The sequence below is a fragment of the Mchenga conophoros genome, linkage group LG7 (genome assembly GCF_057382185.1).
Source record: "Mchenga conophoros isolate Kocher_MC1m ecotype Shallow Benthic linkage group LG7, M_conophoros_male_GT1.1, whole genome shotgun sequence".
NCBI classification, from domain to species: domain Eukaryota; kingdom Metazoa; phylum Chordata; class Actinopteri; order Cichliformes; family Cichlidae; genus Mchenga; species Mchenga conophoros.
Genome location: NC_140532.1, coordinates 17,471,346 through 17,499,320, shown reverse-complemented (window position 1 = coordinate 17,499,320; position 27,975 = coordinate 17,471,346). Strand labels below are relative to the sequence as shown.

Sequence of the window (27,975 nt, the reverse complement as noted above, 5' to 3'; positions counted from 1 at the left end):
ATTTTAGCATCATAATATAGAAATCCCTCGATGTCAGATAACTGCTCAGATGAAGAGAAAGTACCTAATACAGAAGCTCCTACCGGCCCAGATTCGCTGGATTTGAAACTCTGGAAGGGCAAACATGAGCTTGTTCCTGTTTTGAATGTGACGTGGAAAATACACATTGACTGTAAGTAAAGCTAATATTAATATATTTACTGTAGTTCACATTTTTTGAATATGTCAAGAGAAAAATGAAAACCTATTAGTGCTTCATTTAAAGGCGAATAGAAAATGAAATATTAAAAATGGCAACAAATATACCACTTTTTCTGTTCACAGCATCCATATGGGCGCTTAAGGGATCTCAAATTAATATTGTGGATCAAACTACAAATCAAAGTCTTTGTGTGCAATTAAGTTACACATTTAAACACAGTACAAAATTGCACAACGAAAACCATAAGGTAGAAGAAATAATTGATTCCGTAACCTTTACTTAACTATTACACATTCAATGAGAAGTTTAAATATGCGTGATTTTTTCTTTTTTCTTTATTAGTGGACCTTTTCTTTGGATGAAGTTGAGGTAGACTTCGGCCACACATACATGGTGACTGTTTTTAATTTGCCAAAACCTGAGAATGGAGATAACGGGAAAGGGAAGTCAATTGCCATTCCAAGTAAGTTACCACCAGATCTAGATGAACCGGAGAAGAAGACCTTTTTCAGACTCACATGTCACATAATACTTGTCCACGCCAGTCAATTTTTTAAGATGTTTGGTAATTGTAATCATTTAAAGGATGAGAGCTGCTTACTGTTGCTGTGTGGTTTGTGGACAGGAGTTGCAGCTGCAGATCATTGAGCTTTGGTTGAGGTTTGCACTTTGACTGGGCCATTGCAACCCGTTGATTACTTCCTTTTTCACCCACTATGTTATAGATTCGCTGCATTGTCCTATTGGATGATTAACTTTGAGCCAAGCTCTGGCAGATGGCCTCATGTTTAACTCTAGAGTACTTTGACATACAGAGGAGTTCATGTTTGACTCAGTGACTGCAAGGTGCCCACGTCCTGTGCCTGCAAAACAAGCACCATTTTTTTTTTTTTTTTTTACAGTCAGTGTGAAGTGTTTGTCCTTATATGTTGTGCAAACATGATGCTCTGCATTATGGACAAAACATCTGTCTGAAGGTCAGAAGTGGGTTTTTTTTTCAAATGCCACTATACAAGCCTAAGCTGTGTTGCTGTGTTCTTCTTAGAAAGAAGAGGCTTTCCAAACAGGGCGCACTAGTTCAGTCCTGTTTTTTCTAAATGTGCCATTATCTACTTTAACATTTAACAGACTAACTGAGGCCTGTAGAGTGTGAGATAAAGCTCTTGGGTTTTCTCTAAGCATTGAGCATTTGACCTTTTGCTGAATTTCCTAGGGCATCGACTGCTGGGAAGATTATGGAACATCTAAATGTTGCAAACAAGCAAGATGCCAAAACGTATACTTTTATAGACGTTGTCACGCTTGCTGATGGTCAGTTAATCAAATGCATTTGATCAGCATTACCCGGCTGCTGCCTACCATCTTAAATCATAAGGATGCAATAAGGGAGTACTCAGTTTTCTCACAGAACTGTAGCTCATTTTAATCCAGGTGTAAGCACAATATGAGCTAATGTGGAAGTTACAGCCACAAAATGTTGCAATCAATACCATTAAACAGCAAGAAGAACAAGAATCAATGAAGCAGTAATTAAAATAACAGTAATTAAAATAATAATCAATAATAAGAAATTAACAGGCTCACTGCTGATTCTGTCACGGGCTGCGACGGCAGACCGTGGAGTTGTAGAGAAAGTAGGGCCCAAACGCGAGACTCAAGTGAAGGACAGTGGATTTATTTATGGCGAGTGGACAGAAACGACAACTATATACAATTCAAGCACTGTGACTCCTGTGGCGATTCCTCCAAGAATCCCACACAGTGCACGTGTCCATAGCAGTGAAAAGGTGACAACTCCAAAAACCCGATTCCACTCTGTGATTTCCCCTCGTGACGACGTTCCTGACTCCCGACTCCTGGTGACACAAAAACACACACAGCAGGCAGCCTTTAGTAGCGAAGCCGATCACAACACACTAATCTACGGAGGTACTTAACAGGTTCGACTTAGTATAATCCCGCGCCGACTGGGGCTCCGCCACCTTCTTAAATAAGGTGCCCCTCATGAAGCCATCAGCTGCAGCTGGTGAGGGCTAATGGGCGGCAGGTGCGGCAGTCCCCAGTGCGGGAACACTTCCGGGTCGCAGTCCCCTCAGCGACCCCAAAACATCCGGGAGCACCCAGGGAGAAAGGACAAAAAGGGAGAGAAAACCACCATAACATATGGAAAAACATATACAAGAAATACATGAGCTCTGGTTCATCAGACCCAGACCATGACAGATTCTTCTGAGTCTGAATCACTTTTGCAGCTGTAATTTTCATGTTTGACTTTAATATGTCCTGGTTCCCTTCTTACATCATCTACTACGATTCCCAGGATGTGATGACAAAACAATCCAACAGGTCCGAATGTGTCTGGAAAACGGTAAATTTCACATTTTTTGCTTCTCTTGAATTTTAAATATTTCAGTATTCCTTTAGACCCAGAACACTGAAACATGTTCTTATTCTTCGTCTTTCATTTCAGGCAGCCTGTGGGATCATAGCATGCGGACTGAAGTGTTGACTAATGGTAACATCAAAATGTTGTCCATTGTTGTAACATTTAAGGCTTCACAGTATTCAGAGAAATACAGAGTTTCCATCCTGAACAGTGGCATCCTTTGCTCAAAGAATGTCTCAAAGGTAGTTCTACTTAAACTCGCCACCTTTTTATATCAGTCATGACGAGTAATCGACTTTCTTTTAATTCCCCGTAAATAACAAGGAAAACGCAACGATTGTGAACGTGACATTTGAGTTTGAGCGGTGGCAACTCAGGCAGTGTGAAGTATCAGTAATGGTGAGTTAACTTAGTGTACCAATCTTAACAGTTAGTGAAATAATTTTCCATATAGAGATAATATGTCAAGAGCTCATTCTACTCTGCTTGTGTTGAAGGTCCAACCATTTTTTAGGCAATGCCAAAATAATTGTTGGAGCCCCAAGAAAACAATTGATTACTGCCAGTGTAAGTGCAATTTTTACCAATCATATTGTAGGTATCAGAAGTCTTACATTAACCTATAGTCATGTTGTAATTCATTTTACGTATGTTTAGTTATATAAAAAGTATGTAAGTATGAGTTTCTTTCTTTTTAGATTATCCAACTAGGACTTATCTTATAAAGGCCGCCGTTGGACTGCTGTTAATTAGTATTTGTCTGGCTTGTTTGCTCTGGAGAGCATCTCATAAAGGTTTGTCTTCTTATAAACATGCACTGTATTAAACAGAAGCTTGAATAGATAAATAGTTAATTAGCGATTTTCTTTATTTCTCAGATCCTTTGGACACATCTTCACCCACTGCCAGAGACCAACCACAAGTTTTGCAAGTCAAAGAGAGAAAGAGCGTCCTCATCATCCACTCCCTCGATCACCCTTTATACAAAAATATTGTTCTCAAGCTTTGTGCCTTCCTGATGAACAAATGTGGTACGGAGGTGGTCCTGGATTTGCTGGATTCCAGTAGACTGGGAGTGCTTGGAAAGATCCAGTGGTTGGACTGGCACAAAGAGCAAATTGAGAAATCCTCTGCTAAGATACTAATCCTGTGCTCACGAGGCGTACAAGCCAAGTGGAGAGCCATGTGTGGTGACAAACAGGTTTTCATGAGAGAAGACGCTTGTTCATCTGTAGGTGACATGCTCACACCGTCCCTCAGCCTCTTGGTTCCTCATTTTATCCGATCTGCATCGTTCAAAAAGTACATTGTGGCTTACTTTGATGGCGTTTCTTCAGAAGAAGACGTTCCTTCGCCTTTCAACATTACAGTACGATACAAGCTGATGAAGCAGTTCGAGGAGGTCTTTTTCAGAATCCTGGACTTAGAAAAACATGAACCAGGCATTGTGAAGCAAGTTGAAGGGCTTTCAGAAGACACTTACCATCTGTGTCCTTCAGGTAGAGCCTTGCATGATGCTATAGAGGCTTTCCGTGCATACCAGATGAAGCATCCACGCTGGTTTGAAGAGGAGCTACTGGAAAGCTCAGAATTGGAGTTTGAGGAGACTTCATATGAAATCTATAAAAACCCTCCCATATACCCCAGCTTTAAAACAGATTATGTTCTTCACCCAGTCCAAGTTATCAGTCATCACGTGCAGACAAAGGACGACTTCACCGCAGATGAAACAAAACTTTATCTGTCAGAAAATCTTCAAATGTTCTCTTCAGTGCACTTCCACCCACTAATTGTTCAGAACTCGTGACCGTCCTTCTATCCATTTTCTTAACCTCGTATCCAACTTAGGGTGGCAGAGGGGCTGGAGCCTATCCCAGCTAACACTGACTGCAAGGCAGGTACATGTGAAATGTAACTAGTTCTCAGAACTTAAAAAAATTATGGAATCATTGTCGTAGAAAAACTAAGTTAAGTTTAGATGACTAAAGTTGGGCAACTTTGTGAATACTACTACGTTCCAGTCCATCATGGTGACAACACGGAGAAACTGACAACCACAAACTCTTATATTTACATCTATGACCAAGTTAGTATCACCAGTTAATCCAGCAAGAGTGTATTTAGGCTATAGTACAAAAGAAAAGCACCCAGAGGACACCCACACAGGCACAGGCAGAGCATGCAAGCTTCACACGAAAGGGCCTTCCTACTGAATCTTCATGCTGCGACCTTTGAGTGCTAACCACTGTACCACAATGTAGTTCATTTAACAAGTTAAATAGAATAGCATCAAGACCTTCTCATACTTGTGATAACCATGTCTTTATATGTACACGGGAGAACAGAAACTAAGTAATACATGTATCATTCCACTACAAACCATAAAAACTGTATTTTTACTAGGACATTTTTGTACATTTATTTAAAAATATTCTTATTTACTGTGTGTTGTACTATATTGTGCATGATCTGCTTGCTCTTTGTTCTGTGTGGTTTTGCATTGATTTGATTTGCCAGGAGACAGTAACAGAGAAGGTTAAACTATTGAAATGTGCTGTTGATGCTTGTGGGCTGTGTAAACAGTGTTAACAGGGTCAAAGTTCAGCCTTGTGGGCAAAGTTTGTAGCATTTTTGTTGCAGTGGAGAAGGTAAGACCCAAACTTTGTTCTATATATTAGACCTTTTTCTCATTTTGAATGTTTTTGATCAAGACAGGTCTATAAATGTATTCAGTTTTAAGTATTGTGTGTTTTTTTTCTAACTCTCTCAGCAGTATTTCTTTACTTTCTTTTGGATTAAAGGGAGTCTTTCACATTACTATGCTGGAAGTAATAAATGGCCTTTTTCCTTATTTATTTATGTAGAAAAATACTCACAGTGTGCTAGTGTCAGTGCCCCCCCCCCCCCCCCCCCAAAAAAAAAAAAAAAAAAATTGGGTCAGGGTGCTGGGAACTTATCCCAACTTTCTGGTACACAGTGTCTCACAATGACTGTGCAGGCATTGTGCCCTGCTTTGGCAGAAAACACACTGTAGGGTAGAATAAATTTGGGAGGCTAAACAGTTTTTCCTTCAAAAACACAAGGTAAAGTTTATTGCTTTTAATTTATAGACAAAAACAGAGTTTGATTTTTTCTGTAGTCCCTTTTTAATGTCACTGTTTGCATTTTGTGTTGAAGAACCATGAAATCTAAATGCTGTGTGTGTAACGCTTGATTCAGCAGCAAGAATGTGTTTTTCTCAACTTTGAAGCAGCTTTCTCTTGTAATCTCTTTCTTGTTTCGATAAGTTGACATTAAATATTTTCAGTATTGTGCAACAGTCTTGCTGACTTTTTTCTGTCAAGAGGATCCCACACTGTTTCAATAATGTTGAGGTCTGAGCTCAGGGGAGTCCAGTCCATGACATATAGTTTTCAGCTGTGTTTTTCTATCCAAGTATGCTTTTACTGCATTGTCAATGTGTTTAATGCTGAGAAATGAAGCCAGTGCCAAACAGACGCTTTCCACTTTCAACTTTGCCAAGATTCCCAACTGGCTTAAATGCAGCTACAAACCATGACAGAGTTTCTATTGTATTCTATAGATGGCTGTAGAAACTCACTGTTGTACCTGTCTCTTAACATACTAATGATGTTTAGAACTAGAAACTGTAGCCATCACTCTATAAGGTTTTTGCCACTTATTTGCAGTCCAAGTTTTTTGTAATTTGGCATACTTCAGCCTTCCTCACTGTTTCCCTGCCTTTAAAACATCAAATGAAGGGCCAGAAGCATCTCTTACTTTATGATGGAGTTTGTCACATGGACGGGTTGACAATCATTGGGGAAGAGAACATACAGGAGAGGGTTCGTCACACATTCTTGGGAACCAGTACATTTGCATAATGACCAGAATCAGAACCACGTATTAACAATGGGAATCAATTTTGGGGGATTTCCTTGCCTGGATGATTGCACACGCATCAAGACCAGTGTTCAGAGTGATGATTGCGGTTGTGTGCTTTACTAACCTGACACTAGAAATCAAAAATCCAGCTACAGATGTCCAAGTTCAGGCCCAAGCTACACAGTTAGACTGGTTGGTAAAATGGTGTTAAAGACTTAACTGAAGTCCAGAAAGAGCAATATGAGATGGATTTCTCCAAGTGCAGGGCGATGTAAAGGGTGATACTGATGGGCTCCTCTACTGACCTGTTTGCATGATATGCAAACTGATGCTGATTTAGTGTGGCAGGGATGGCATGTCAAAGCATTGTGCTATGAAAACTGCTTCATGGCAACATTTTTGGGCAAATATACAACTTTATGCCTGTCAAACTGTTTTCTTTGACATTTATTGTATATGTCCAGCACTCATTACATCAGCTTAAACTTGTTCTCAACGCAGACAAAACAAAGCTCATGTTGTTTTCTAAATCAAGGAGACGAGCCCAAACAATCCCATCAGTAACCACTCTTGAAGGTAATAAAATAGAGTTGGTTCACACCTATAAATATCTGGGAATCTTAATTGATGACTCGCTTACCTTCAAACCACATGTAGAGAATCTTGTGAAAAACCTGAAGTTAAAACTGAGATTTTATTTTCAAAATAAGTTGTGTTTCTCTTTTAATACAAAGAAGCGGCTTGTTGCTGCAACATTCTTGCCTGTGCTGGATTATGGTGATATTCTATATATGAATGCTTCTGCTCAATGTCTTCGAATGGTTGATTCTGTGTATCATGCTTCTCTGAGGTTCATCACTAACTGTAAATTTCAGACTCACCACTGTGAGTTATACTCTCAGGTAGGATGGCCTGCTTTGGTAAGTCGGAGGAACTCTCATTTATACAGTTTTATATATAAGGCGATACTTGGGTTGCTGCCTTCTTATATATGTTCCCTGCTTGTAATGAAACATGCTGGTCGGTATTCTCTTCGTCCGCATGGTTACTTGTTGCTTTCTGTTCCATTTGCCCGAACTGAACTTGGTAAAAGAGCTTTTGTCCATTTAGCACCCTCGGCCTGGAACAAACTGCAGAAGGAATGGAAAATGACTGAATTCATTTCATTAAGTGATTTTAAATCTAAACTACGAATCCTTGAGGCCAAGTCCATAACATGCAACTGTTTCAATTAGATTGATTGTCATTTTAACTGACTTTTTATTTTATTTGAATTTTATTGAATTTTATTTTTATTTTATTTGTATTCTTTCACTTATTGTGTTGTTGCTGCCTGTGTTTGAGTAATTTCTGTAACTGTGAGACATCTGCTGCTGCCTATCTTGGCCAGGTCTCCCTTGAAAAAGAGGTTTTTAATCTCAATGGGATCTTCCTGGTTAAATAAAGGTTAATAAATAAATAAATAAATAATAATTTATGTGTTTTTGTGATAGTAAAGCACATTGATAGTAACAATGTGCCCAAAGATATAATTTACAATTATTTCTTTGCTAACACTGGTTCAACCCTTGAATTAGGTCCTTTTTTAAATGTTTTTTTAAATGTTTGACCTTCACAAACTAAAGAGAATCTGGCTTCATACATGTAAAATATTTTTTTTAAAAATGATAGGTGGCTAACGACTTTTGTGCAGCTCTGTAGTACAAATGTTATTTTAACTATCTAACTAAAAAGCACCTGCCATCTTGATTCACGTAAGTTGATCAGAAGAACAAGATCACCTGATACAACTTTATTGACACTAAAATCATTCATGCTCTCAGGGTTGACCCACACAAAATGAGGATACTGAGGCAAGTCTCTGCTCTTGTACTAAGAAGAGAAATAACAACATGCCAGAAGACAATGCTCAAAAAGGGTAAATGCACTGTATCACTGATATTAAAAGCTATAATATTAACACAGTTTATAACCAGTTTATGGAAATAATGATGATTACTTCTTCTTTAGATTGCCTCCTCAGAATTCACCCATCTGTGTCACAGGCAATGGCAGAAAACAAACCCGTGGTTGCCCTTGAAAGCACAATTATCACACACGGCATGCCTTACCCACATAACCTGAGGTGCCAAAAATGACCTTCAATTACCAACAAACTTGGGTACCAGAAGGTAATATTTGTTTTAAGATTAAATGATGAGTTGGAGTGTTATACAGGACAGCCAAGGAGGTAGAGGCTATTGTACGAGCTGAAGGAGCCACTCCCGCCACGGTTGGCGTCATCAGTGGGGAAGTCCATGTTGGACTGTCGTCCGAGGAGCTTGACCACCTCGCCCAGAGCAAGATCTCCCAGAAAGTGTCACGGCGTGATCTGTCCTACGTCATTAGCAAAGTGAGTCTTTGACACTTTGATCACACTCTAAATGAAATACTGGCAGAGTGTCATCCACTTATTAGATGTATGTTCTTTTCTCAGGGACTCTCTGGAGGAACAACGGTGTCAGCCACTATGATAGCAGCACACAGAGCTGGGATTCCTGTTTTTGTCACTGGGGGTATTGGAGGAGTTCACAGAGATGGAGAGAACAGTGAGCTGAGTCCCACATTTTTTGAAAATACCTTTTACACATTTTCATATCATTTCACAAAGAGCTGTGCTTGGAGTAAACAAAATATGTTGTCAGGTGGGCAAATTTTACATTTCTGTTAATTTTGCCACAAAGGAAGGAACAAAGATGGTGCTGTGCACACGGTTGGTAAAGAAAAGACACATCTGGTTACAGTTGTTTAAGGTCTTAATGTGGAAGGATGTCCCAACAGTAAGGTCGCTTACTGTCCTGAGATTTTATGTAAACGTGAAGGAGTTAGATAACTTCAAAAGTCTCTTTAACTGTATTTAGGTAAAAGCTTAAAATAGTTTCTCTGATTAGATTAATAATCTCCCAGGTCTGGATATCAGTGCGGATCTCACAGAACTTGGTAGGACTCCCATCGCTGTCATCTCTGCTGGGGTCAAGTCCATTCTGGACATCGGTCGCACACTGGAGTTCCTTGTAAGAAATTTTTACACCCCCCATTCTAGTGTGACAGGCTTAATAAAGTGGTGCATATTTCAGTATGAAGAGCAAATATGTATTAGTAATCAGTGTATTATAATCCTTAACCTGTATGAATTCATCTAAAATGTATATACAATCGATTGTCTAGGAGACACAGGGTGTCTGTGTAGCCACTTATGGACAGTCAAAGAACTTTCCAGCTTTCTTCTCTCCACAAAGTGGATTCAGGTCTGCATGCCACGTCTCCAACCCTGAGGAGGCTGCAAAACTTATTGGTATATCACAATTTTATGCCATAATAAACACTGATAGAGCACATTTTACCTCACATTTTAGCAAATAGAATGTTAGACACTCACTGTACAGCAAGTTTGGGTTACTATTTTTTGTATGATATTTATTTTATTGTTTTGCGGTTTTGTTTGGTCACTCAGCAAGCTCTTTGTCCCTGGGACTCCAAAGTGGCGTCCTGTTAGCTGTGCCCATCCCAGAGGAGCACGCAGCATCTGGACAGCAGATTGAAGATGCTATAAAAGTTGCAGTGGCAGAGGCAAGGTACGGAAAATCTGTTTTCGATTTTCTCTCAGGAGCCAACTTTGGATTTGAAATGTGGCCACTTTACGATACCTGATGCCCCACGTATCCTAAAGTCACTGATTAATATCACTGATATCAGTATTAGCATCATTTTCTGTTCTCGCTTTGAAATCTCAAGGGCTGAAGGTGTGATGGGAAAAGATGTGACGCCATTCATTCTTCAAAAAGTCAGTGCCCTGACTCAAGGGAAGTCCCTTCAGGCCAGTATCCTTTCAAAAGTCTGGCTCATCAAAAAATTATGCAGTAAACATGATTGTATCAAACACTTTGGTGAAAAAAGAGAGAGAGTACAAAGATGATTGACTGGCATGACAATGTTACTGTTGGAGACTTTTGGCCTACAGTGTATGAGAACTAATGTGTCCTTAACGTGTTCTGTTTCAAGACATTGCTCTCATTCATAACAACGCAAAAGTTGGCAGTCAAATAGCCTGTGCTCTGTCAAAGCAGATGAATGACAGAGGATTAAAACGTCAAACTTCTCCAAAAGCGTCAAAATTTCCATCCAATTCAGATTCCAATATTGTGAGTATAAACACATATTTTTTTCAAATTCTAAATGAGTGAAAATCAAACAGTCATACATAACAGTGCATGCAATGACTATTCTGTTGCAGGTTGTGATAGGAGGAATAAATGTTGATTTTATCGCCAAGGGAAAAACAAAAGCACTTAATGTAAGCTTCATTTACGACATGGAATCAGCCACAATAGTGCAGAGGAGGTGAACCAGACTGAGTTCTGAGAACTCCCGTTATCTCTTTCAGTTTGGACAAACTAACCCAGGAAGTGTCTGTCAATCATTTGGTGGTGTAGGAAGAAACATCGCTGGTTGGTTGTTTTTTTTATCTGATTATATTTTACATCATGAACATAGTTTCGTGAGTTTCGTGAGTAATTTCTCTGAATGTTTCCTTAAAGACTCTCTAAGCAGATTAGGCCAAGAAACCCTGTTCATTTCAGCTACTGGAGCTGATTCAAACAGTGATGCAGTGTTAAACTACTGCAAACATATGGTATGTGAACAATGGTGTTTAGTCAATACCATGCACGGCTAAAATCTTATTTAAAGATGAAAATAATATATTTGTTTTTTCCTTTTCAACTTTTTGTAAGAACACAAGTGGTGTGGCCAGGCTCAAAGAGCACAGCACTGCAACCTACTGTGCTGTCATCACTGAGAGTGGAGAGCTGAGTCTCGGTTTGGGAGACATGGATATTCATCAGCAAATCACAGAGCACTATGTAAGTGACATCAGACACTGTTCATGCTAAGAGACATAAAGCACAAAGGGATGAAAACTGCACATATAGAATCCTCAGTCAAATGTGATAGATCTCCTTTAAACAGATGAAGATTTTGCCCCTGAAAGACACTTTAAAAAGCTTTTTTCCACACACGTTATACTTCTTTTTTGAACGCACAAATTAGCACAACACTATGCATTTTATCTACCTCACATCCATTGACTATTTAGAGCCTCCAATTAACTTAACTGTGAGCGGTAGCCAGAGTAACCAGAGTGAGCCCACACAGGGTCAAGGGGAACATGGAAATCCCCCAAAGAAGGGTTGAGCAAGTCAGGAGATTCAAACCCAAACTCTTCTTGCTGTGTGGTGTCAGATTAGGACACTCTTGCAAAAGACATTTTTAATCTCAAGAGTCAAAAGGTTAATAATCCAAATACATTTTCTTATAGATGACTTTGAGTGCCATTGCGCTGTCTTTGTTTCTATTACAATATTGTGAAGCATATTCAAACACAAATTTTGACACCAGTTTTATGTACAGTGGTCCGTCGCTATAACACGGTTCACCCTTTGCGGCCTCGCTGTTTTACATGCTTTATATATAGATATAGATATATGTAGACCATTGTCAGTCTCCTTGGTGCCGTGTCTCCTGTACAGTACAGAATGCGGTGAGCTTGTCAAATTTACATAAATCTTCAATCGCTAGCAGTGTGACTCTGAAGTGCTGTACTGTATGTTTGTAAGATTTCTCCCCAACAAACACAACAATGTCGACGAAACGTTTGCATTGCCAAAGGCACCTGTGGTAGCACCCAAAAGGCAGAGGAAGATGGTACCGCACAAAAAGTTGGACTTCTGGACATGCTAAAGTAAGGTAGAAGTATAAGGCACACCGGATTATAAGGCACATTAGGCAAAACAAATTTCACCTATTGCCGGTTATTTTTAGAACGTAACTCCCGCGATAAACGAGAGACCACAGTACACAAATTTTTTTTAAAAATTACATATGATAAAGGATCTAAAGGTAAGGACATTTATTAAGACGAAAACAGAACTGCACTGTGTTTGTGTCTTATTATGGAAGAACTCCACATTCATTTCTTATGTACTTGCTAACATTTGTGGTGGCAGTACTCATAGCTTTCTGGCTTTGTATGTTTTCAGACAAGCTAGCTTCTGACATGATTAAAACATAAATTTTAAGATGACCTACCCAACTAAGAACGTTTTACAGACATGGTACACAAAAACACTTGCAACAGAGGCAAAGTTACCCAAGTATACGGGAACTGTATATACAGGAACTGTATACTTGGCTGAGCACATTACTGCCCTGTAAAACAGGAGAAATAGTGCAGAGGAAACACGCTGCAGTTGGCCTGGTCAGTCTTGCCAGAACTATGTGCACAACTCAGTGCACAACAACTTGCCTACTGGTGTTGGCCAGAGGGGCCGATGGCGTGATATGGCAGCCTCGCTTCTGTCAGTCTGCCCCAGGGCAGCTGTGGCTACAACCGTAGCTTGCCTCCACCAGTGTGTGAATGTGAGAGTGAATGAATAGTGGCATTGTAAAGCGCTTTGGGTGCCTTGAAAAGCGCTATATAAATCCAATCCATTATTATTATTATTATTCAGTCCTAAGGTACTCTACTGCCATCTACTGTCCAAAGTGATATGCATGCATTTGCAATACAAAACTTGGAGGACTTCTTGAACCTTATCATACCAGTAAACAAAGTGAAGCATCCATGATTGCCTACATATTTAACAAGACTTGATTCACAATTTTGACCACATATTTGTGTGGGTCACAAAGGCTATAGTAACACAAATAATCTGTGGTTACAGCCAATGTATGCAGAAGAGCATCTCTGAATAGTATGGAGCAGCAGATGACCACACCAGGCTCCAGTCCTATCAGCTAAGAACAGGAAACTGAAGCTAACGTTTGCACAGGCTCACTTAAATTGGGCAGCAGGAGATTGGAAAAACATTGCTTGGTCTGATAAGTCTTGATTTCTGGTGGTGATTTGGGGCCAGCATTTGAAATAAGCAACATCAAACCACTGAATGATCATGCCTTGTATCAATGGCTCAGGCTGCTAAGATATTTTCTCAGCTTCTTCCAGCAGGTCGCCACGCCGTGTCACAAAGCTCAAATGATCTCAAACTGGTTTCTTGAACATGACAGTGAATTCACTCTACTCAAATGACCTCCACAGTCACCAGTTCTCAGTCCAATAGAGCACCTTTGTGATGTGGAGAAGCAAAAGCTCCTCATCAGCTGTTGAATTTACGAATTAAGGCAGTTCTGAAGGCAGATGGGCCCAACCCCGTAGCAAGATGTACCTAATAAAATGCTTGGTTGGTGTATTTGGGTTTTGTACAGTTTTGGACAGTTATATTTTCTCAATTTGCTGACTGATTTATTAAATTTATGAAATGATTGATTTACATTTTGCCATTGTTTTCCCTGAGCCCCTGTGAAGAACCTCTGGTTTTACAAAATGCTAAATACGCTGTACTTACCATTTCAATATTCTGTCACTGAATAATTTTTTGTAGGTGTCACAATTCAAGACGCAACTTTCATCAGCCACACTCGTGTGTCTGGATGGTAACATTCCCACCTCAACCATCAACTATGTTTGTTGTTTTGCTGAAAAGCGCAACATAAATGGTAACCAATGGAAAGACATGATTCTAAAAAATCTCAAAAATGTGCTTTTATTGATTGTAACACTAAGATTTCCATATGTATCGCAGTTTGGTATGAACCGACCGACTCAGAAAAGGCTTGTAAGCCTTTCCTTTCAAATGCCTGGAAGTCTTTGTCCTATTCATCTCCAAACCTGGCAGAGCTGTGCACCATGAATAAAACACTGGGTGTCAAAACACCTGAAGGTAAACTATGTTACTCCTCTTTTATCAGCGAAAGCCATCAAAAAACAAATTCACACCCTCTGCTATTGATGTTAGAGCTCTTGTCAAAAATGCAAATACTCTGACGGAAGCTGAGGATGTGGTTTTGTATTGCGGCAGTGCTGCCGAGCACACTCGACGAGACGCTCAGTGTTGCTGTGGCTCTCTCGCGCCCTCTTCTGGAACATCTTCACTGCCTGGTGGTGACTCTAGGGGCTAATGGCGTGTTGCTGTGTGGAGAGTATGATGAAGGCACAGTCAACTTGCAGCCAAGAAAACAGAAGAGGGTAAGGATGGTCTTCATGCCAGCTTGTAACGATTTGCTCTGACAGTAGTGGTAAAAATGGCTTTTTTCCTGCTTCTGTTTGCAGAAGAGGCAGCTTTGTGGTCTCCACTACCCAGCACTTGCTGTGACCCCAGAGGAGATAATGAATGTGTCGGGAGCTGGAGATAGGTGCTAAAAATTTGCTTGACCTACTTCATCCATCTTGTTCTTATTTGACTTTCATTTCCTTTGTTTCTTCTGCTGCAGTTTTATCCACTTTTCAATTTCTATGACCTCTTTCTCTCCCCATCTCACTGGCATTCTTTCACTGAGTCACAAAATGATGGTGAAACACTCAAACAAAAGACTCTCATCTCCCCTTTGTTTCCAGTCTTGCAGGTGCCTTAATGGCAGGGATTGTCCTGGGGAAAGACACAGACAGCTGTGTTCGGATGGGACTCTTGGCTGCAAGGACATCTCTGGCATCCCCGCACCCCATCGCTCCAATGCTCACTTTAGATGCTGTAAACCCCAACAAAGTCCACACTCAGACCTGGCCCAAACCAAGCCTTGTGTGGATTGATTAAAAAATAATAAAAAATTGTGTTAGCTTTGTAATATTCTTATGGAAACTGTGTGTATTGTGACCGAGGAAACTATAAAGAACAAAAGAAAAAATATTGAATTCTAATTTTCCTTGATTATTAATGTTCTGTAATAATTGTATCTTGCAAAATATGTCAAGCAGCTTTGTTAATTTTATACAGCCATATGATAACCAAGTTCAATAAACAGATTATAAAAAATTATGAATTCAAGGGCATTCTGGTGCTTTGATTTCTAAAGAATGAGACAGTCAATGGCTTGCAGTTGAATAATTACTATGATGATTTTGTGAAAGGCACTAAATACAAAAGAATCTATAAAAACATTACATTAAGGACAGACGGAAAGCAAGTTATTATGAACCAGTGTTTTTGTATAAATATTTTCTATTTATGTTTTAATTATGCTTACACAATAACATATAAAAACAAGATTCTATAATATTGGATGGGTAAGATATTCCTTTATATTTTTGTGTCACCGCAACTATATATTGAATAAAATCTGTTAAAAAAAAAAAGCTTAAATAATCAGAATCAGAATCTTTAATGACATTGTAGGAGTGAAACAAACATTGAACAACGAAATTGAGTGTCAATTATCTCAGTGCAAAAGAAGACAGATAGATAGATAGATGAAAAGTACACATAAGGAGCTAAAGATAAAATAGTGTAGAAAATAAAATAATGGCGAAAAATAACACAAAATCTAAATGTAGTGCAAAGGAATGATATGTAAAAAGTTGAATATAACTAACATAGTAATGACGGCTGATTTAAAATATATGCATTTTGAATTTAGAAAATAATGGCGAACAAAATTTCTTCGTAAGTGCGTTGCAGTGGGAACTACATTCCTCTTGAACGTAATGGAACGATGGGAAAATGTAAAAACTACATCTCCCTGAAAGCATCAGCCCATCTGCGCAGACTCAGTGGCACTGAATACTTGCCCCACTCCCTCCTCCCAACTATAATGCTAGCTAAGATGGTGGTTTGAGCGTAAATTGTCTCCACAATACCAAGAAAAGAAAGGGGCAAAATATCTTTATAGCCTTTTAATTACAACAGAACAACACAACTACTGGTATCTTACGTAACCCTCTATAGATATTTTGACATTTCAGATACATTGGCTCGCAGTCCCCGCCCAATTTAGTGTGACTCCCTTGGAGAGGAATCCTAAGCTAAATACGGACAGGGTAAGTAACGCTAACCAAGCTGCTAGCTGAGCTAGCCAGCTTCCATTCTGCCTCAATAAATGAAGGGCAATTATGTCTGTTGCGATTTTACTGACTGACTGTAAAGTTTTCTCACTCTTCATGAATTTCTGCCCAGCTAATCTTAATGTCGTTTGAGCAATGACAGTTGTTTATAGTGCCAACAACTTGTTCCCTGTTCAGTGTTAGCTTATGTAAGGCCTCGTCGTCAGCTCAACTCCAAACCCTCGTACACTCTGATAATGTAGCCGGCTAACTACGGGTTAGCTTAAGCAAGCTGTCACTTTTTATATAGGGGGGCACCATAACGTTATGTCATACGTTTTTTTTAAACTACGAACGTCAATATTGGGGAACGTCTCATGTCCACATGCATTATATTTGTGATTAACATCGCAGTTGTCACGGAATACTTGGTCTCAATCAGACCGGCGTCTTTTGCCAGTTCGCGGCTAATGTTAGCTTAGCCCGTGGTTAGTCAAATAACATCTGTCATAACGTACGATCCAGGAGACTAAGCAGCTAAAGTTACCAGCTTGGCCAACACGATTTGTTCACGACTTTAGTGGGGATGTCTGCGAGTGAAAATGCTAAACGGCGCTAGCCGTGTACGTGTAGGGTTATTTGCGAAAATGCTGCCCGGCATTGGATGTCTATAGTCTTTTAGGTTTTTATCGAGCTCTCGATGGGCTCGTCTGCTGGCAGCGGTGTTGTCACGTAGAAAACAGGCTGGTGTTTAAATGCCAACAACAGGCGATTCATTCCTAAATAAACCTATTTTATTGTATTTGTCTTTAACGTCGACCATGACGTGTCAGCCCAAGAAAGATACCACAACATCCGCATTATCACTTTGCGACCATTAGTTCTGTTTTTTTAAGGATTGGGTTGGTACGTACACCCATTTGGCTTATTTTAGACCTAGCTAGAAAAACCAGTGCCGCCCAATGAAAAGACCTCAACAGAATGCAACAAATCTTCCATCTGTGGAGGCCAGAATGACCCGTTATTATTCAAGCCTTTTCGTGGTCATCTGTAGAGGTGTTACCGATGAGTGTTTCTCTTTGCGCGATGTAGCACACTCAGATATATTTAACTGTTATTGAGGACTAACGAAAACGGTCGGATATATTAATTTAGGACCGTTTGAAATAGTATTGAGACACAAATGTGTCAATTGTTGACACCTTTTTCTTAATCTTTGATGTATCACTTAAATATTACAGCTCTGTGTGTAGCACAATGATTTTCAGCTGTATTACTCGGGAAGCACTGAAATCCTGAGCTGATACAATGTTTGAAATAACAGTTTGGCCTATAGCTGATGCCGATAGGGGTGGGTGTGTTGTTGTTTTCATTTATACCTCCCCCCCTTTTTTGTCTTTTTTTCTTTCTTTTTTTACAAAAGAAGCAAAAAATCTTGACCAGATTGTTTTAAAAATCTCCAGGTAATCAACTAGGCTGATACTGATGTTTAGCTATTATAGTGGTGCTTCTCTACTTTGTGCTGTCATTTGATTAAAAAACGTTGTTTTAAAATGCTGGGTGATCTTAAGTAACTGTTTTGGCATTCAAAAAATTGCATTTAAAAATGCAATTAAAAGTATTTTGGCGTGTTCACTGATATATTGTCACGTTGGAAGTTCAATTGAAACTGCTATACCTTTCTGCTGTTAAGCATCTGCACTGACAACAAGTTCAGTCATTCTAAATAAATTGTAAATATATTGCTTGCTATATTTAGTCAGTTCTGAGTGGAGCTCTTATACTCTTCATTTATGTTTTGGTAGCCCTGTGCTCTGTGATCCGCTTCAGTACTCAGCCTTGCTGCGCCATAGGATGTCCCACAGCCCTGAAATGAAGGACGACCCCATGGAGTGCCCACTGTGCATGGAGCCGCTGGAGATTGATGACGTCAACTTCTTCCCCTGCACCTGTGGCTACCAGATCTGCCGCTTCTGTTGGCACCGCATCCGTACAGATGAGAACGGCCTCTGCCCCGCATGCAGAAAGGTGAAATGGATGTAGATGCCATTAAGCTCATTAAACAGGAGGATGATTTGTCTGGCTCAGCAGTCTTGTTGGAGGAGACATCATGTAATTAGAATTACACAGGTGTAGCTTGTGTGTAACCATGCCTTAAATTAGTAATTTTTTTTCCTTTGAATGGGAGATATTTCTGTTTGTAACGCAGTTCTTTGTGTTTTTGTGTAGCCTTATCCAGAGGACCCTGCTGTGTACAAGCCTCTGTCACAGGAGGAGATCCAAAGGATAAAGAATGAAAAGAAGCAGAAACAGAATGAGAAGAAGCAAAAGGTGACAGAAAACCGCAAGCATCTGGCCAGTGTCAGAGTGGTCCAGAGAAATCTGGTGTTTGTGGTGGGGCTCTCGCAGCGACTCGCTGACCCAGAGGTGAGTGTAATGCTGACATTACACTTCAGCTACCTGTGACAGGAGCGTTGAAACTTATGGTATTCAGTTTGATGCAGCTAAGGAAGTGGCTGTGTCACTGTAGATTTGGGCTTGACAGATGCAGTGAAGTTTAAATGTACTTTGTTGGAGAATGATCTTTATGTATATTTAAATGTTTTTACCTGCAGCTTCCTCGTGATTCGTGATTCTGTTGAATATTCAGTTTGAAAGAGCTCAGTATCTCCAGCACTTTGTCACAAGTGTTGCTGTGTTTTACCCACAGGTCCTAAAACGGCCGGAGTATTTTGGGAGGTTTGGGAAAATCCATAAAGTGGTCATCAACAATAGCACATCTTACGCAGGTTCACAGGTGAGGAGGGTGGATTAGGTTAAAACGGCAATTTAATAATGAAAATCCTCTTTCATAGCTACAGTGAGCTCATAAAAGTATGCAACCGCATCAATGGCATGTTTATTTACCTGTTTTGTTTTTTAGGGGCCTAGTGCCAGCGCTTATGTTACTTACATCCGCTCTGAAGATGCTCTAAGAGCAATACAGTGTGTGAACAATGTGGTTGTTGATGGCAGAACACTCAAGGTGAGAAGTTGACCCAAAAATCTTTGTTAATTTTTAGTGATTTTAGTAGTCTTTTAAAGTGCACAAAAATTAGTCATTTTATTCTTCATTTTCTTTTCTGCTTCTAGCTATTTAACACAAACGTCATTGTAAACAATGCAGATTACACAGAGAAGATAAAGAATTCTTTGAAAAGAATTAGTATGAATTTCTATGTAAAATTTTCTTCTTCTTCTATTTCTTTCTTTTGCAGGCTTCTTTAGGCACAACAAAATACTGCAGTTACTTCCTCAAAAGTATGCAGTGTCCCAAACCTGATTGTATGTACCTACATGAGTTGGGGGATGAAGCAGCTAGCTTTACTAAAGAGGAGATGCAGGTACACTTTTTTTTTTTTTCCTCTTCCCACAATGAGAGTCAGTTGTGGTTTAAAGCACCTTTTTGACCCATGTTATGTTGTTTCTTCAGGCAGGAAAACATCAAGAGTATGAGCAAAAACTCCTCCAAGACCTCTATAAAATTAACCCTAGCTTTCTACAACCTCCAGCTTGTGGAACAGAAAAGTCAAAGAGTAAATCCAACTCCACACAGAGGTTGGTTTTTATTAATATTTAGATTTGTTGTATTTTTATTATTTACTCACAGTGCAGCGGAGGCTAATTTCTGTCCTGCTTTGTAACAGAACCAACAGTAGCAATGGTAAAGATGGGTGGCCGACGCTGTCAGGGCATAACAAACTGTCCAACGGGCTTTCAGAAGACCGCAAGTCCCCTCCACTGCTAGACTATCTAGACCAAGAAGCTATTACTTCAGATGGGCTAGAAACAGAGCTAGGTCCAGGCCAGCGTACTGCCTTGTCCCCCTTTTCCTCTAACTGTGACAGTAACAGGTACATGGATTTTTCCTCCGGAAAAGGACTTGCATGTTATTGAATAAAGCAATTGTGTATTTATTTTGCAATGACCTTTTTTTTTTTCTGTCTATATATAAATTTTCTACCTGCAGTCCCAGTGACAAACCTCCAGAGTCTATCGGCATGGTAAATGGCGAGACTTTACAACAGGTAATATAGCATTAACCAACCTCTGTGGTTCTTTTGTTTGAATATAAATCTGAGTATGAATCAGCAGTAATAAGGACAACTTCACAAACATTTTCTTCTTTCTTGGTTTTTTTTTCTTTTTTAATAAAGATACCCACAAGTGACTCGCCCTCCCCTCCCCCGGGTTTAACTAAGCCCAGCCTGGTAGTGCCCATCAGCATGTCAGACATCACAGCCCGTTCGCCCTTTGAGGGTGCTGCAGCTGAGTCCCAGTCACTCTTTTCAGACAACAGTAACTTCAGACATCCAAACCCCCTCCCTGCTGGTCTGCCACCCTTCCCCAGCTCCCCTCGCGGCAGTTCCGACTGGCCTATGACCCCTGAACCACAGAGCCTCTTCACATCAGGTAGAATAACACCATGTTTAATCTAGCTGTCAAACATTTAGATTACTTCTATCTGCTGTATTCTAAATTTTCTGTTGAAAAATGTTCCGTTTTCTAAACATTGAGCCAATATAACTAATGCCGGTAATGTAAATGATAAGCAGAAAATGCTTAGGCACAAGTTGCACTTAAATTTTAATGTATCTAATACCTATTCAAGCTCAAACGTATAAGACTATAATAAAAAGGGGAAGTTTGTTTAATTTGCATGTAAGGAAATTTCAAAACTATTGCAGGTGTAATCTTTATCATCTAAGTTTATCAGGTAGTCGAAGTTTTGTGTCTCCTATAACCTCTGTGTTTTCTCTCCCTTCAGACACAATACCAGTGTCGTCCTCCACAGACTGGCAGGCGGCCTTTGGCTTTGGCTCATCCAGCAAACAGCAGGATGACGACCTGGGCTTTGATCCTTTCGATGTGACTCGCAAGGCTTTGGCCGACCTGATAGAGAAGGAGTTGTCAGTACAGGATCAGAGCCCTTCATCCCCAGGGCCCCTCATCCAGGGGAGCAACCATGGACCCAGCCTGCCACCCTCCAACCCTAACCCCAGCGCTTCCCATCACTTCCCCAGTGGCCTCCCACGTGTCCCACAGCACCACAGAACCATCTACAGCTCCTTCAGTTTCCCCAGCACTCACAACAGCCAGGCCAGTCAGCAGCAGCCAGCTGCCAGACACCCCTGGTTGGGCGTGCCCACACGGAATAACCTCACACACTTGAACCACTCAGCCAGTGCTGCCTCACACAGTAATTTTCTGGACCTGAATCTGCCGCCTCAGCACAACACAGGGCTGGGAGGGATCCCCATCTCAGGTACCAGACCCGTGGGTCACTTTGGCACCTTTCTGTGTCACATTGCAGTAGTGCATGCAAAACAGACAATCAACAAGCTATTTAATTTCACAGCACATGTGTGCCGCGGCATGGCATTATGATACTTGTTTTGATTAGCATGTATTGATTTTTTTTTTGCTGGCAGATGCAGTTTTGTACTTAAACACAAAAACACCTGAGGAGCTGACATGTCTGTTTACTTCTCTCTTGTAGAAAACAGCAGCTCTATAGACGGCTTAAATGTGAAAGAGTGGCAGGATGGTCTCAGGGCTCTTCTGCCCAACATTAATATCAACTTTGGGGGCCTCCCAAATTCCTCGTCCTCTTCCTCCTCCTCATCCTCCAACAGTGTTAACCACATTGGTGGGCCAGCTGGACCTGCAGGCATGTCGCACAGCCTGAGCTGGGACGGCACAGGCAGTTGGATGGACCCCGCTATTATTACAGGTTGGCAATTAGTTCACAGCAACATTTCACATCTTTTATGAAGCAAAAATCCAAAATAACTGGTTTGGGCTTTTGTTTGTTTGAAATTATTGTTTAGTCCTAAAAGATTGGTCTGTAAAAACATCAGCATTATTAGTGAAATTACTTGATATTTAATATTTAACATGATAAAGGCTGACACGTTTAACCCTTTAAGACCTACCATAGAACCAAGTCCGCCAGAGCTTATATTATATTTTTACATGCTGTGGAGCCATTTTTGGGAGCATTTCAAGTTGCTATACATCAATACAACCATTATAGCCCAGATTTTAATAATATGTATTCATTAAGTGCATAGTAATTACATAAATTGCAAAAAAGTGCAATAAACTACAAAAAAATTGAAAATCGTTTTTGATTTTTTAACATATATTTGTAGTTAGAGAAATTTAAGAGGCTTATCCCTCAAAACTGTAAATACAAAAAAGTTGCACAAAATAGTTTTCCACCACAGGAAATTTATTTTGAGTGTCTTCATAGTTTTATTTTTGAAATACACCAATTTTTATACACTGCAGGAAAAACGAAAATAAATATTATACTGCAAATTTGCAAAAAAGCAGCATATGCATCAAAATAAACTATTTCCAGCAGTGCAATATGAGTCCTAAGCATCCCAAAAACGACACAGAAAGTCATAAAGTCAAAGATAACTTTTAAAAAGAGCAGTATAGGCCCTGAGGCCCTGATCGCAAAAAAGACTACATTTCCGCGAAAATGACGTCACTTCCGGTTTCGGCCAGGTAATGGCGGAAATGCAAAAGTTCGCGCTGACGTCTATTCCAACATAGGAAGTGTTATGGACAGCTGATCGGATCGGTAAAGCGTGTTTCTGGAATATTATGTTTTTGTTCCTGCAAGCGCTTTTTATGCAGTTTTTGCAAAGCTATATGTGGAAGGAAACCGTGATCTAGGACAAGCTGATGCCATCAGATGTAAGTACAACTCCTCCGGTTTCATATGCAAAAAAAATTTTTGCGCTAGCTTACGTGGTTGCAGTGCTACTGGGATTTAAAAATAGTTACACATAACAGAGCGTTCCCGCTCCGATCGGCTCTAAAGGGTTAAGCAAGTTTAAAACTGGGTATATACAAATCATGGATGAGTTATTAGATTCTTTTTTTGTTTTGTCTTTTGTGGTAATGGAAATCAAGTTATTATCTTTCGCCAAGTCATAATTGTAAGCAGTCATTTTCCATCTGGTCTGGTAGTGAGGATGAGTAGTTTGGTATGACGTCTGATTTGAATGTCAAACATATCCTGGGAAATTCCATCAGCGTATTTAGCAGAATAATAGCAAGGAAAGAGCACCATAAATATTTTACAGGCATCAAAATGCTTCCTCCTTTTTTAACTATCATAGAAGTGGCACAATGTGGTCATTTATGACATTTTTGAGCAGAGGGAGGAGCGCGAGCGACAAGCTCACACAAGACTAACCCTGGAGTTCTGAAATTTTTACAGCTTTGGATGACAAAATGAAGAAAGTATGAAGAGTTTCATTTTTTTAGCATAAAGCGTAAATGTGTGCCAGCTATTATGACTGATAACAGAAAAGACAAAAAACATTTTAAAGTGTTTTTTAAACTGATTTAGTGTCTTAACTACATGATTAAGAAAAGCCTTTCAAATGAAGTTGCATAACTTTTCCATTTTGATGTGTCATATAAGCAATATATTGTTATATCGAATAGAAATGATGAGTAAAGTCACCAATGACAGCACTACTCTAAATGTTTCAACAAAGCAGCTGATCACAAAAATCATTGTCTTTATGTCAGATTTGTGTTGTGGTGTTTTTTTTGCCATCACTCATCTCTTGTCCTCCCTCTCCATAACTCCCCGCAGGCATCCCAGCCTCAGCCGGCAACAGTTTAGACTGCCTCCAGGACGATAACCCACCACACTGGCTTAAATCCCTGCAGGCGCTCACAGAGATGGACGGCCCTGCCAGCTCAGCGATGCCCACTCCCCAGCCCCTCCACAGCAGCCTCCTCGATGCCCACATCCCTCTTCACCACAGAGCCGCCGCCGGCTGGGCTCCCTACCTTCCCCCTCCCACAGCCAATCCCGCCAGTCAGTTCCACTCCCCTCCCCCAGGCTTCCAGACCGCCTTCAGACCCCCAGGACAGCCCTCCACAGAGCTGCTACAGAGTGCTGCTGTGGACCGCCACTGAACATAGACTACAGCAGACACCCATCCATTGCCCCACTACCACTTTATACCCACTCATCTTGTACCCTCCCCCCTCCCCCTCCCAATGCAATACACACCAATCTGCAGAGTATGAAAAATTAACAAAGTAACAAACATGCTTTCATCTTTTTTCTCTTCATCCTTCCTTTTTGTCCACTCTGAAGGCATTTTATTTTGTTTTGTTTGTGGCACACAAGTTATCAGTACCTTTTTGTCTGCTGCATTCACCACTCCTTAGACCTAGTTCTGGGTGTAACATGGGATTCATTATGTAGCTTACTGTTAACGGAGAGCACAAGAATCAATATAGGATCGAGCACCCAGTGGTGACATGAGAGTTAACTCCACAAACTGGCAAATAAACAAATTAGCTGATGTGAGGTCTTTTTATTTTAAAAGTAACTAATAATTAAGCATGAACAGCATTTGTGTGTTTGAAAGTTGAAGTCTTGATTAGTTTTCGAGGAATGAACCAAGCTGTGAATCTGCTCTTTGAAGCTTTGCCCCAAAGACCCTCATCCTCCCCAGTTTAACAGGAGTCTGTGAAACGGTTAATTCTTACAGTTGTGTCGAGAATAAGGAGAGATGAAAGAGGGAAGCCCTTTTCAGACATGGGATTCGTGACATCACCTCGTTCAAAGGGAGTTGTCATTCTGTCTTGAGTCACCTTTATATTTATGTTTATTCAGATATATAAGGGAAGGGAGACAAAAAAAAGAAAAGACTTGCTGCTTTGCTTCTCCTACCGTACCCTGCTTCTTACACACAGGCATCGAGACAGATCTGTCTTTGGAAATAGGCAAATCACATCAAAGAAGATTGTAGTAATCACATTGTGAATGAGAAAAGGAGTCGATTAGATAAATTATCATTGTGTACATGTAATTGCTGTTTAGAGCCGCCTCCTAGTGAATCATCATCGTGTGCGTGCCTATCCACCAACATGCCTGTTTGCAATCAAACTTCAAATTGATTTGTAAATGCCGTCAGGTCCAGCCGTACAAGACGGTGATTGAAATACAGAAAAAGTGACCATCTAGACGTTTAGCTGATGTGTAAGATTAACAAAAAGAAGCGCATGTCTGAAGGGGGCTGGAGAGAAGAGGGGTTGGTCTTAGCTTTTTGTTGAGTGGGTTCAAAAATGAATAAATAAAACGAAACCTCAAAAACAAAAAAAGAAGCTAAGAATTGGTTAGTAAAGGTCAAAATGCAGATGAGACGGGGGAGTTGAGGGCACAGGCTATGCATGGGCTCCCTGTTAGGTAAGGACACAAATGGCCTGCTTTGAGAGGCCACTTGGCTCACATTCTCTTTAGTCGAGGGGAACTCCCATTGGCCCCGTCCTGCTGGAGGGAAAATTTTGCTGAACCTCTGTATCAGAGGATAGAGCATCGCCTAACCGCAGGGAGCCAGGGCTTTGGGAGATCGTGGCACACATCCTGAGCACTAGGGTTAGACTCACAGTGCCACTGTGTGGTACCTACAATAGCTAGCCCTAACATGGACAGCCACCACTTAGTAAGGACAATGACTAGATGGATGAGGATATGTCGAATACTAACGAGGGTAATAAAGGGGTTAACAGGTCCCTTTGTTTGACCCACGAGGGCTTAAACGAGGCCTTAAAATGGACAGATGAGAGAGAGTGAGAGAGAAGCTTGAGCGATAGGAAGGAGAGCATCAGGACTGCTGAAAAATATGCAATATTGTACATGACTTTGACAACTGTATCTGATCATGTGTCACAAAGGAAGGTGCCGCAAGACAATACCAAGTACTGTAGTAGTGATTTAAGGAGCCTTTAGGATTTGAAATCAACCTCTCTGACCACCACCTTTTTTTCTTTTTGAAGTCTTAATTCTGATCTGTGTTTGCTCTCTCTACCGCTCTCTTCTCTCTCAATCTTGCTCTGTCTCTCTGATCCCCATCCTCCCCCCCTGCTGTTCTCTATTTAACAGTATTCACAAAATGAACAAAGTCATCCAGGAGAAACCAACACAGAGTCATACAATGGGTTTTAACATGATGTTGCAAGGAAAAAATAAACAAAACGACAAATTTGAGGCGCTTAAAGGAAGTGAACTGTCCTCTGCAGGTCTGGAAAAATGAACCTTAAATAAAACTAAAAACTCTGAGCTGGTGTTTGTCTGCTGTTGTCTTCTCATCACTGCCTTTCTGCAGAAAATACAAATCCCAGGAAGCTCACTTTTAAGTTGCTCCTCTATTATTCCAAATCCTTCCACTGGGGGGCAGATCACTTTTTGTCAGCTAGGAAGCTCTGCAGTCAAACTTCAGCTGAGCACACAAGGTGACACAGAACGACACAGACTACAGTTTTTCAAATACACCGCATTTTCACCACTAAGCGTTTTCAGTGATTGGATATAGGCAGAGTACTGATGGGCATGATCCTTGGTCAGATTTCTTTGAATGCAACATCTTTTCATTGCAGCATTGCTGCCAGGAGCAGAGCATGTGTGCGTATCACTGTCCTTTAGTTTGCAGCTCTGCACTCTCCCCAGCCAATGCAGCAGTAGATACCTGCTGCAGCGAGGTCTCTTCTTTTTTTTTTTTTGTCCTGCAGGACTTCTGACAGACACGGGGAGGAGCACAGTTATTACTCTTTACAGTGTCTCCACTATTTCTGCAGTCAGTTAACTGAATCTGATGCCTCCAATATGCTGTTTAACTCTGAATATTGTTTCTATGGGAGATTAATTACACATACATGATCTGAAGGTCCCAATTAGAACCAGAAGTAAACGTTTTTATTTGGCAGTTTAAGGTGTTAAAATTACTTATAACTGTCATAGTTTAAAGTCTTTCAAGCTCACTATCCTTCTGTAGCATGTACAATAACATTTCAAGTTCAACAATATCATATCAATATCACAATATCATTTTCAAGTTGTTTATGAAGACTGTCCAGATTCAAATGCAATAGTAGGTATGAGAATGCTTTAATAATAAATAAAAATAATGATGTGAAAATATTAAATCCTTAATATCCAGAAATAAGCATCATAATAATGAAAACTAAAGCAGAAGCAAATCACACTGAAGAATCAGAACAAGCAGCACTTGAAACTGTTTTTTCTTGGCGTATTTGTCTATGATCTCCAGATAAAGTTTCAATAAACAAAACACACTCGGTGTATTCGCCGATCAATCGAAGGAAAGAATTATTCAGTTGTTCAAATGGCCAATGACGTCTTTGTTTCTTTCATTCGATTAATCGATGAGTCGGCTGGTGCTAAGTGGACATGTGGCTAAAATGAACACCCCGGGATGCTTGGAGCTGCCCCGCCTCTAGTTTTAGGCTGCAGGTGCTGAGGAGGCACCAACAGAGGAAGGTGAGTGTAAATAATGCAGGCAGGCAGCAGATTCAGGGGTTGTGACAATGAGTCAGCAGCAACACAGATGGAGGGGGTGGGTTGGGGGGGCTCCGCTGTGAGTGTTCCCGGGCCAACAAACACTCGTGCAGACTGATGAAACATAATGGAGGGATCGTAGCGATGATGCATGACTGACGTCTTTAGAAATCTGTTTTCTCCAGCTATGGAAAATAACTCTGGCGTTT

General features: G+C 40.4%; 3 protein-coding genes and 1 long non-coding RNA gene across 6 annotated transcripts; 3 read left to right on the top strand and 1 right to left on the bottom strand.

Moving 5' to 3' along the window:
* Nucleotides 1–30: 30 nt before the first annotated feature.
* LOC146569949 (interleukin-17 receptor A) lies at nucleotides 31–5,492 on the top strand. The gene is made up of 9 exons (XM_085282650.1): nucleotides 31–172; nucleotides 325–449; nucleotides 545–665; nucleotides 2,523–2,570; nucleotides 2,673–2,830; nucleotides 2,913–2,987; nucleotides 3,086–3,155; nucleotides 3,287–3,382; nucleotides 3,467–5,492. The coding sequence occupies exons 1-9, from the start codon at nucleotides 31–33 to the stop codon at nucleotides 4,393–4,395; spliced, it is 1,764 nt and encodes a 587-aa protein (XP_085138776.1). The 3' UTR covers nucleotides 4,396–5,492.
* Nucleotides 1,600–2,311, bottom strand: LOC146569950 (uncharacterized). Its single transcript, XR_014893412.1, has 2 exons — nucleotides 2,141–2,311; nucleotides 1,600–2,058 (listed from the first exon to the last, which is right to left on the bottom strand). It is a non-coding gene; the product is annotated as an uncharacterized LOC146569950 (long non-coding RNA).
* LOC146569948 (uncharacterized) lies at nucleotides 4,426–15,563 on the top strand. 3 transcript variants are annotated; one of them, XM_085282642.1, is made up of 19 exons: nucleotides 4,426–5,236; nucleotides 8,297–8,391; nucleotides 8,484–8,598; nucleotides 8,691–8,865; nucleotides 8,950–9,061; nucleotides 9,420–9,526; nucleotides 9,681–9,807; nucleotides 9,967–10,087; nucleotides 10,248–10,333; nucleotides 10,515–10,654; nucleotides 10,747–10,806; nucleotides 10,897–10,960; nucleotides 11,051–11,145; nucleotides 11,246–11,374; nucleotides 13,952–14,066; nucleotides 14,153–14,290; nucleotides 14,429–14,595; nucleotides 14,680–14,762; nucleotides 14,965–15,563. In XM_085282642.1, exons 2-19 carry the CDS (start codon nucleotides 8,313–8,315, stop codon nucleotides 15,158–15,160), a joined length of 2,109 nt encoding a protein of 702 aa, XP_085138768.1. In that variant the 5' UTR covers nucleotides 4,426–5,236; nucleotides 8,297–8,312; the 3' UTR covers nucleotides 15,161–15,563. The 3 variants fall into 3 exon arrangements, with proteins under 3 accessions (XP_085138768.1, XP_085138767.1, XP_085138769.1); XM_085282641.1 differs by lacking the exon at nucleotides 4,426–5,236 and adding an exon at nucleotides 5,491–5,671 and having other exon boundaries at nucleotides 14,965–15,562; XM_085282643.1 differs by lacking the exons at nucleotides 4,426–5,236; nucleotides 8,297–8,391; nucleotides 8,484–8,598 and adding an exon at nucleotides 5,500–5,671 and having other exon boundaries at nucleotides 14,965–15,560.
* Nucleotides 15,564–16,152: 589 nt separating this feature from the next.
* On the top strand, nucleotides 16,153–26,530 carry cnot4a (CCR4-NOT transcription complex, subunit 4a). Its single transcript, XM_085282640.1, has 13 exons — nucleotides 16,153–16,380; nucleotides 18,189–18,411; nucleotides 18,613–18,810; nucleotides 19,094–19,180; nucleotides 19,307–19,408; nucleotides 19,641–19,766; nucleotides 19,856–19,980; nucleotides 20,070–20,276; nucleotides 20,393–20,450; nucleotides 20,580–20,835; nucleotides 21,191–21,688; nucleotides 21,923–22,156; nucleotides 24,047–26,530. The coding sequence occupies exons 2-13, from the start codon at nucleotides 18,238–18,240 to the stop codon at nucleotides 24,373–24,375; spliced, it is 2,394 nt and encodes a 797-aa protein (XP_085138766.1). The 5' UTR covers nucleotides 16,153–16,380; nucleotides 18,189–18,237; the 3' UTR covers nucleotides 24,376–26,530.
* The last annotated feature ends 1,445 nt before the right edge of the window (nucleotides 26,531–27,975 follow it).